The sequence below is a fragment of the Oncorhynchus keta genome, chromosome 23 (assembly GCF_023373465.1).
Source record: "Oncorhynchus keta strain PuntledgeMale-10-30-2019 chromosome 23, Oket_V2, whole genome shotgun sequence".
Classification (NCBI taxonomy): Eukaryota; Metazoa; Chordata; class Actinopteri; order Salmoniformes; family Salmonidae; genus Oncorhynchus; species Oncorhynchus keta.
This window is the reverse complement of record NC_068443.1, coordinates 36,501,219-36,511,950: the sequence shown is the minus strand read 5'-3', so window position 1 is coordinate 36,511,950 and position 10,732 is coordinate 36,501,219. Positions and strand designations below refer to the sequence as shown.

Below are 10,732 nucleotides of genomic sequence, written 5' to 3'. Positions count from 1 at the left end.
TCAGTATCTGGTGTGACCTCAATTTGCCTCATGCAGCACGACACATCACCTTCACATAGTTGATAAGTGTTGATCGTGGCCTGTGTAAATGTTGTCCCACTATGCAAAGTTGCTGGATATTGGTGGTAACTGGAACACGCTGTCTCAGAGTATTCCAAACATGCTCAATGGGTGACATGTCTGGTGAGTATGCAGGCCATGGAAGAACTGGGACTGCTTCCAGGAATTGTGTACAGATCCTTGCATTATGTGGAGGTGGTGGCGGCGGATGAATGGCACGACAGTGGGTCTCACGGTATCTCTGTGCATTCAAATTGTCATTGCTAAAATGCAATTGTTCGTTGTCGTTGCTTAAGTCTGCCCATACCATAACCCCACCATTGGGCACTCTGTTCACAACATTGACATCAGCAAACCGCTCGCCCACACTGCGCCATACACACTTTCTGCCATCTGCACCGTACAGTTGAAACCAGGATTCACACATGAAGACCACACTTCTCCAGCATGCCAGTGGCCATCGAAGGTGAACATTGGCCCACTGAAGTCGGTTACGACCTTGAACCGCAGTTAGGTCGAGACCCTCGTGAGGAAGACAAGCATGAAGATGAGTTTCCCTGAGACGGTTTCTGACAGTTTGTGCAGAAACACTTCGGTTATGCAAACCCAGTTTCATCAGCTGGTCTCAGATGATCCCGCAGGTGAAGAAGCCAGATGTTGAGGTCATGAGCTGGTGTGGTTACACGTGATCTGCGGTTGAGGCCGGTTAGGCATACTTACAAATTCTCTAAAACGACATTGGATGCTGCTTATGGTAGAGTAATAAACATTAATTTTTCTTGCAACAGTTTGGTTGACATTCCTGCAGTCAGCATGCCCCCTCAAAACTTGGGATATTTTGTTACAACTGCACATGCTAGTAGCGTTTTTGTGTCCCCAGCACAAGGTGCACCTGTGTATGATTATGCTCTTTCATCAGTTTCTTAATATGCCACACCTGTCAAGTGGATGGATTATCGTGGCAAATGAGACATGCTCACTAACTGGGAAGTAAGCAAATGTGAGCGAAATACGTTTTTTGTGCATATGGAACATTTCTGGGATCTTTTATTTCCGTTTATTTAACATGCCAAGTTACACATCAAAATAGTTAGCGTCATATTACGGTCATTCCTCCCCTTCACACCAGGGCTGCCAATAATATGGTTGCCGTAAGAGTGACATAAATGGGGGAGGAATTGGACCTGTGATAAAACAATTAGGTACCCACTTTCATGAGACACATTCATTGAATGGTTGCGACCACAGCCATAACGAAAGGTCATTTAAATCGTTTTTTAATGCGTTTTTCCTCCCTGCTCTATGTATTCAATGTGCAACATTTTGAAATGTGGCTGTTAAGTGCGGATTTACTTCCGGGCTATTATCAGATCCTTTTCTGTATGTTCCTAGACGGTGGTCAGCTGATGTAGATGAGTGTGAACAGCAGAATTACCTGGTGTGTGTGACCCAGAAATATCTCCGAGAATAAAGGGCCGTGAACCTAGGTGTGAGAGAAGACTCCGGTAAGATGATAATTATATTTAAGACAATTCTCAGCATATTTAACAGTAAAAACGGTATAACTAGTTGAGCCTTTATACAAGCTAGGCAATAGTTAGCCAATTAGGCTGACTAGATTCTGTCTATTTTGCTAGTTAATTACCTTGCTAACTAGTTCTCCTAGTTCCTGCAGCTCAATAGTTGGTTAGCTCCCCATCGTATTTTTTCCCCAGGGCGAAGGTCAATCACCAAAGTTACTTCTGAAACCATAACTAACGTTAGTTAAGGAGAATATCAACAATGTATGAACTTGTCGAGATGGTTAGCTATCTTTTCCGGTCAGGCAGGCAGACATCTTGGGGCAATAAAATAGCAATTAAACCTGTTAAGTGACAGACTATGTCAGGGAACACCAACAACATTCCACTCTCGTGGATGGGAAATGAACTTGCTAATCCAGCTATGTGTGTGTCCAGTTAATAAGTAAAGCCATGTTGTGCTGGAATGGGGAAACTCTTGCTTTCTGTTCTACTGTAGTACTATACCAGGAAGTCACACACAGCTAGAATTCCAGGCATGTCTTTCATTTCATAGTATTAATACGCCTGATCATATTATAAACTATAACAAATGAATAATACATTATTTGGCATAATCAGGAAATTGTCTATTCCTTTTCCCAATACCAGAAACCCTCCACAATGAACCTGAAACCACACCCATAGTCATAGCAAGCTACTACTGGAGTTTTGTAACATTTACTAGCTTTAATAGTTACCATTATACATCTAACCTACCCAGCATGACTACTTTAGGATTTGTGTGTGTACATCACCGTTGTGACTGACTTATTCACCACTGTGGGATCCTTGATATCTGGGTAATTCAGAATCCTCTTTATTCTACATTTGCATGTACTGGGAATTTGACCCGGTGGAATGTAATAGGACCCTCTCAATCAGACGGAGTTCGTTTTCACCATGGCCAGTTTGGACTAAGGAACAGCCACGATGATCGGAGGACTGTTCATTTACAACCACAAAGGGGAGGTCCTTATCTCCCGTGTCTACCGCGATGATATAGGGTAAGTGAGGTGGTAACTGGTTTGGGGAGTTTTTAAAGGAGGTTCATAAGGGAAGACGGAGATGGGAAGTGGTGTCCACCTGGTTGGCCTGAAGTAAGTTGGGGAGATGATTCTGTTAGGGGTTCAATGTAATCCCCGAGCTGACAAGGTACATATCTGTCGTTCTGCCCCTGAACAGGCAGTTAACCCAAGCCGTCATTGAAAATAAGAATTTGTTCTTAACTGACTTGCCTCGTAAAATAAAGGTAAAATTAAAATACAAAACTATGTAGGTATTGAACTTACTCCTTAGGTCATTAGCACAGTGCACCAAACAAAATTACTGAGCTAATAGCTAGGCTATAATCATCTTGGAGATAATGGCTGTTGTATCAGGTCTTAGACAATGCAATATTTCTGCAGTAGCCAATGAGTGAACCCTTTTTTGCATTAACTCTTTTGACTCATCATATACGCTGCTGTTACTGTTTATTGTCTATACTGTTGCCTAGTTACTTTATCCCTACCTAGATACAGTATGTACATGTATCTCAATTACCTCGTACCCCTGCACATCGACTTGGTACTGGTACCCTGTGTATTTAGACAAGTTATGGTTAGTCGTTGTGTATTTATTCATCTTGTTATAATTTTTCAATCATTTCCCCTTTTTCCCCCTCTGTTGTTGGGAAGGGCCCGTAAGTAAGCATTTCACTGTCAGTTTAGGAAGCATATTTGAACATTTGATTAGATTTTCTCACCCAGCTATCTAACCCCACCACTACATCTCGGGTTGATGATCTTGCTTGGCACTACAAAAATAATGCCAAGATTTTCCAGACACAAGATTTGTTGACGCATTCAAATTGCCTTAGATTAGACTCCACACTCTCTTAAATTCAACCACTATTGGTGGGAAAAGTAATTAATTTAACTAATTTAGACTGCATTTGTCGGTTTACTACAGTGGTATGGCCTTTTAAACACCATGTTACTCTATCTGTGTACATGCACAAATGTCTTTGTACATTTTTGTCTCTTTCCTCTCCTTTATATCATCCCTCTACCTCTTTATCCTTCTGTCATTTTCCTCCATCTTGGCCACTGTAGAAATAGGTAAGCGATGCACCAGCCTATCAAGCATGTCCCCTGACCCAAGGCAACCAATCAGTGACTCCCAACGCATGTCCTCTGACCCACAGCAACTACCTGATGACCCTTTCATCATGTCACCTGACATATCAGTGACCAAAGAACACAAACTCAATTACTGCAACCAACTAATGCCTCTGATGTGCATCTACTGTCCTCCCCTTACCCACTAGTATCTCTTCCCTCCTTACTCGACATTGCTTTCTAAAAAACAGATCCTGTTAAATGATCATGTATGGTACCAGTGACCCTTCCGTCCCTATCTCCATCTCTCTTTGTCCTCTCATGGGGAGAGGCTGGCTAGTGCTGAGTCTGTCTCTGCAGACTCCCTCATCTAAAATTGGTTCCAGAGAGATTTGTATTTCTGGGAACTGGTTCTCAGAATCTGTACTGGTTTCAAATGAATAAAGGTATGATAAACTACGAGGCAGTAGCTTTGTGATCAATGTCAGTTTCACTGTCAAGCTCACAGAAGTTGTGGACCCTGCACCTGGGAATGTATTCCTGAATCTTGAACATCACTGATTGGGACTCCAGTCTTGTCTGGACATGCTGCCTCATCTGTAGTAAACCCTTCAGTTATTTATACATCCACACCAGATCTCTAAAGCACTCTAACTGTAACAGTATAGCTACCCGGGCTCGAACCAGGGAATCTCTGCACACAGACAACAGTCACCCACGAAGCATCGTTACCCATCGCGCCACAGACAAGTTAATATGTGCTGGCCTCAGCAAAGCGTACTATTTAGGATGTTTGGAGGGTTACTCGTTTTTTGTTTTTTTTTGGGGGGCAATAGTCTCTAATATTCTACCAGGAACTTGAATGTCAAGTAGAAGGTCTGGAATAAAGAATATGTTAGGTAGTGTAGTTGACACATGTTTGACAGTTGACTATTCCTCTGAAAGTCCCAGGGAGACAGTTGTACTTTATACACACTACTGGTGTGTGTATGTACTATTAACCAAGAGCGTATTGAGTTTGCTTTTGTTGTGATCAACTGCAGATGGAGGTACATCCTCTTCCACATTTACTCATAACATGAAAGCACTGCTTCTCTTCCTTGCTCTGTGTTGCCAACACATTTTCAGGGTAAGTTGCTAGAGGCAGGTTGATTTGTTGCTAAATGACTTTGTGATGTCATTACGTGATAACATAAAACTGCGTCATTACGTAGAATACACAATAACATTACGCAAATTGACTGGCCATCTCGGCAAAAAATATGATTTGACATTTGTTCAGGTACAGACTCCCACTCTTTTCTGTACTTCTGGCTGTACAATATTGATTGAGACATGTTGATTGATGTTGTAAGTTCTGTTTAAGATCAAACATTCGTGACCATCTATATTCATTAGGTTTGGCTCGTCGAACCCGTACTACTGCTGCAGTCAGCCAACAATGATTTGCAATTTGCTGAAATTGCTGCTGGCCTGCTGCTGCCTGTGCACGAGCTGAGCGTCTGCTGCTGACGTCACTCGCAACGTATTTTTGCAGCCAGGCACGTGTGTTGTGACAGAGAATCGTTTTTGTGTCATTTAGAAGGAGAATGCGTGCATTTTAGCATTTGAGTCACTTTTCAAAAGTTGCTAAAAGTTCCAAATACATTTTTTTTAAGTAGCTACATTTGTTGCTGGGTGCTGTTTGGAAAAAAAGTTGCAAAATCTATCAACAAAATTGCTAAATTGGCATCACAACTTGCTCTACCTTCTTTTCTCAGGCGCAACGCGGTGGACGCGTTCCGTGTGAATGTGATCCATGCCCGGCAGCAGGTGCGCTCTCCAGTGACCAACATTGCACGTACCAGCTTCTTCCATGTCAAGCGTTCCAACATCTGGCTGGCAGCGGTTACCAAGCAGAACGTCAACGCCGCCATGGTGTTTGAGTTCCTCTACAAGATGTGCGATGTCATGGCTTCCTACTTTGGCAAGATCAGCGAGGAGAACATCAAGAACAACTTTGTGCTGATCTACGAGCTGCTCGACGGTAACTGTGGCTGACCAAATTTCTCACTCTTATGCCATTTGATATCTATTTTTCCTGTTCGGTTCCTCTCTTACCCTCTTCATCATTTGGTTTCTTTGTTTTGTGCAGAGATCCTGGATTTCGGGTATCCCCAGAACTCTGAGACGGGATCACTGAAGACCTTCATCACTCAGCAGGGCATCAAAGGCCAGGTGAGGATGACAAGTATCTCCGTGTCACTGCCGTAACGCTCTGCGATGGGCTCTTTAGCAGAACTGTGGGCCATCTGTTTTTTGACTCTTCTTTTTCTTTCTCTGGGATTGTGGACACGGGCTGGATGCAGCATCAGGTAATGATGAGCCTCGTTTGGGCTGTTCTATTTGGGACATTAGGCCTGGTTGCAACCATACACTGTTTTCTTTCACTTGATATCCTGTTGATCTTTCTCTCTCTCCTTTTCCAGACAAAGGAAGAGCAGTCTCAGATCACTAGTCAGGTGACCGGGCAGATTGGCTGGCGTCGCGAAGGCATCAAGTATCGACGCAATGAGCTCTTCTTGGATGTGCTGGAAAGTGTCAACCTGCTCATGTCGCCTCAAGGTGAATGATGGTCATAACGCTTGAACGTAAACGGCCTACACAGTTCTGTTGAATATGCTAAGAGGAAAAGTATCTAGGGGAGTTGTAGGAGTAATGTTGTTTCCTCGTGATTGACCCTATCAATTTTACCCCATCCAGGTCAGGTCCTGAGCGCCCACGTGTCCGGCCGTGTGGTAATGAAGAGCTACCTGAGCGGAATGCCAGAGTGCAAATTTGGCATGAACGACAAAATTATAATTGATAAGGCGGGTAAAGGCGGGGTCACTAATGAGGCGGGAAAGAGGTGAGTAAGAGTGGCTGTTTGGACAGCCAGGGTTGGGGGTAGATTCCATTTAGTTTCAGGAAGTATACTGAAATTGCACATTTCATGAGGAGAATTAGAAATTTGCTTTAGTTTCTGAGTTGAAAAGCAATTCTGGACAGAGCTTGACATTAAAGGGCTGGGGCTAAATATAAGACTTGTGCTGCAGAATTGGATAAAGAATGTCTTGTATTGAGTTTACATTTTTTCAACTCAGACTGATGGGCAATTGTGTTGATTCTGACTTAACCTTCTGTGTACAGTAGAATGTTGTTGTTTCAGACAGTTTACTGCCCAAACTGTCAGTCCCTGGACTAAGACTTCTATTTACAGCTTTGCTTGAGGCTTACAATTAGTTTTCCTTTCAGTGTGTCTCCTTTCTCTTTCTGTGCTGTACCTCAGTGATTTAGGGGGAGGAGGAAGGTACTGTATTGATGTCTGGCCTTACCTCCATATGTCCCGCTGTCTTGGCTATCGTGTCATTTATGGTGACTGCTTTATTAAGCATTTGAGGAGGCTCCAATATTTACTGGTATTACTATATTCATTTGTGCTTCGGCAGTCAACTCGTGTGACTGCTAATTGATACAAATCTGACTCGCCTCTTCAAATCTTTAGTGGACTGCTCAATTGGTTGTTTATTTCTTAGTCATTACAGAGTGTTGTTTGTTTACTCGCTTGACCCTTAACCCTGACCCCGTCTTTGACAGTGATGGAAATGGTTAGCATCCACAGGGTTGCGGTAGCCACGGTGTCCCTTTTTATGTGTGTGTGTATTGAGTGTGTTTCTGTGGTGTTGTATTAGGATGTGGGGCATGTAGAGCAGTGCATTTATATGTTTGGTTTGTGTGTTCGTTTGAGTGTGTCAGTATGACCGGGTGGGTATGTGTGGATAGACGTTCAACTCTCTTCTCCCTCTGCCCCTGTAGTACCAGTGGAAAGCAATCTATAGCCATTGACGACTGTACGTTCAACCAGTGTGTGCGTCTCAGTAAGTTTGACTCGGAGCGCAGCATCAGCTTCATCCCTCCGGATGGAGAGTATGAGCTCATGAGGTAAGTGTGTCACAGGCTAAGCTTCAAAACTATATTGACCCTGTGCATGTGCTCACATGTTTTGTATTTGTCTGTATGCATTGTGTCCAATGATTGAGCCATTCCCCCCTGCGTGTGTCTGTTTGACACGATTTCTGTGGTTTTACCCCTGCGTCTAGATACCGAACCACTAAAGACATCATCCTACCTTTCCGAGTCATTCCGCTGGTCCGGGAGGTGGGCCGCACCAAGCTGGAGGTCAAAGTGGTCATCAAGTCCAACTTCAAACCCTCGCTACTGGCCCAGAAAATTGAGGTAGTTATTCGGCCTCTTCAATTATTATTTTTTGATTGTGGTGTTCTGTCACTTTGTTTGAAACTGGTCTTTCATGCGATCTTGGGGTAAATTGTACTCTTTTTGAAGTTAGTATGTTTTGTATCATAACCCTTTGTTTATGCTCGGTCTGTTAATTGTAGTTGTTCTTACAAGTTCACGTTTAGTCTGCTGCATGAGACTTTATCATGTTATGACTTGTCTACCGTTGCTCCAGGTGCGCATTCCCACGCCGCTCAACACCAGCGGTGTCCAGGTGATCTGCATGAAGGGTAAGGCCAAGTACAAGGCCAGCGAGAACGCCATCGTATGGAAGTGAGTTATGTCCATCTCCATCACAGTACACCCTTTTCAATTTTGAATGGCCCTTTCCGATGTTGAATGTCTGTTTCCTACATGGAGGATTAAGCACATGGCTGGGATGAAGGAGTCTCAGATCAGTGCTGAAATCGAGCTGCTGCCCACCAACGATAAGAAGAAGTGGGCTCGTCCTCCCATCTCCATGAACTTTGAGGTATGGCTGCAGGCACACGCAATGATAATTTTGAGCATTTCAGCTTACCGTATTAAAATTGCAGTTGCATACAACTCCTAACCTGGATATCTTTGTCCCCCTCAGGTTCCTTTTGCCCCCTCTGGGCTGAAGGTGCGCTACTTGAAGGTGTTTGAGTCCAAGCTGAACTACAGTGACCATGATGTTATCAAATGGGTGCGCTACATTGGCCGAAGTGGCATCTACGAGACTCGCTGCTAATGTTAGCGAGCGGTATACCAAGCAATGTTCCTCTGTCCTCCATCTCTCCCCTTATCCTTTACTCAATGTTGGGGATGAATAAAAATGTTTTTATAACGCACAGATGTGAAACGTTGTTTTTTTTAAACTAAGTGGTCCTGTAGAAAAGACCGTTTGTGGTCATATGCACATAATACAGAAAGGTCTATGCTTTAATGACAGCGTATTGCTCTGAAACAGATCTTCGCCAGGTCCGTGTCAAGGTCTTTGAAGTGACCCGTTGTTTTTCGGGTCCATCTTCTTTTAGCTAACTAGTTCCTTTCTCTCCTTTGAACTGCTCTGTCTGATCGCATGTGAGGTTATTGAGAATTCACTGTTTCGGTGAGTGGGACTCTTCCTGACCACAAGTGGCTTAGCTCTGACCTGCCCTTGTGGTAAGGTCACATTGCCTTAACTGGCTCCTTGTTTGTCAAATCCGATCATGTAACGTCTTGTCTTTGTTTTCACTTGACTACTTGGGATTTGTACACGCACTTTCTCTGTTGGGTTGCAATGTACATGAACACATGCTAGTGAAGGATTGGTTGTGTTCCAGGCTGACTACATTGTTGTCGTTGCATTGCATCAACCAACGGTTATGCCATGTCATGCGCAGTCGGGGATCAGATTGCTATATGTGGTTACTGGAGGTGATAAACACCTATCTAGGCATGTGAAATCAAGCCATGAGGGGATCTGATTAAGCTGGCACCGGGTGCCCCGTTCAAAGCGACGTATGTCAAGCACTTGGAGTAATGACTTATGAGAAACCTTGATATACAGTGGGGCAAAAGTATTTAGTCAGCCACCAATTGTGCAAGTTCTCCCACTTAAAGATGAGTTCTGTAATTAATCATAGGTACACTTCAACTATGACAGACAAAATGAAAAAGAAAATCACATTGTAGGATTTAATTAATTTATTTGCAAATTGATGGAAAAAAAGTATTTGGTCAAGTTTCAATACTTTTATATCAAATTTATAGCCCTTCGTACATCAGCTGATATCTCAGTGCTGTACAGAAACCCAGCCTAAAACCCCAAACAGCAAGCAATGCAGGTGTAGAAGCACGGTGGCTAGGAAAAACTCCCTAGAAAGGCCAAAACCTAGGAACAAACCTAGAGAGGAACCAGGCTGTGGGGTGGCCAGTCCTCTTCTGGCTGTGCCGGGTGGAGATAACAGAACATGTTCAAATGTTCAGCATGGTTGTATAATAATAAGGCAGAACAGTTGAAACTGGGGACGGCAAGGAGTCATGTCAGGTCGTCCTAGGGCTCAGGTCAGTTGAAACTAACTATATACCCTTTGTTGGCAGAGGTCAAACGTTTTCTGTAAGTCTTCACAAGGTTCACACACCGCTAGTATTTTGGCCCATTCCTCCATGCAGATCTCCTCTAGAGCAGTGACATTTTGGGGCTGTTGCTGGGCAACACTGACTACTTTCAACTCCCTCCAAAGATTTTCTATGGGGTTGAGATCTGGAGACTGGCCACTCCAGGACCTTAATGCTTCTTATGAAGCCACTCCTTCGTTGCCCGGGATCATTTCCATGCTGAAAGACCCAGCCACGTTTCATCTTTAATGCCCTTGCTGATGGAGCTTTTCACTCAATCTCACAATACATGGTCCCATTCATTATTTCCTTTACATGGATCAGTCGTCCTGGTCCCTTTGCAGAAAAACAGCCCCAAAGCATGATGTTTCCACCCCCATGCTTCACAGTAGGTATGGTGTTCTTTGGATGCAACTCCGCATTCTTTGTCCTCCAAACACAACGAGTTTCATCTGACATTCTCCCAATCTTCTTCTGGATCATCCAAATGCTCTCTAGCAAACTTCAGATGGGCCTGGACATATACTGGCTTAAGCAGGGGGAAACGTCTGGCACTGCAGGATTTGAGTCCCTGGCGGCGTAGTGTGTTACTGATGGTAGGCTTTGTTACTTTGGTCCCAGCTCTCTGCAGGT

At 43.8% G+C, this 10,732-nt stretch overlaps 1 protein-coding gene across 1 annotated transcript; it reads left to right on the top strand.

The window, feature by feature from the left end:
* Positions 1-1,041: 1,041 nt before the first annotated feature.
* Positions 1,042-8,847, top strand: LOC118402267 (AP-2 complex subunit mu-A-like). The gene is made up of 13 exons (XM_035800318.1): positions 1,042-1,060; positions 1,453-1,565; positions 2,490-2,626; positions 5,482-5,747; positions 5,856-5,938; positions 6,070-6,075; positions 6,190-6,325; positions 6,464-6,608; positions 7,556-7,681; positions 7,840-7,975; positions 8,211-8,308; positions 8,396-8,507; positions 8,613-8,847. Exons 3-13 carry the CDS (start codon positions 2,553-2,555, stop codon positions 8,745-8,747), a joined length of 1,317 nt encoding a protein of 438 aa, XP_035656211.1. The 5' UTR covers positions 1,042-1,060; positions 1,453-1,565; positions 2,490-2,552; the 3' UTR covers positions 8,748-8,847.
* The last annotated feature ends 1,885 nt before the right edge of the window (positions 8,848-10,732 follow it).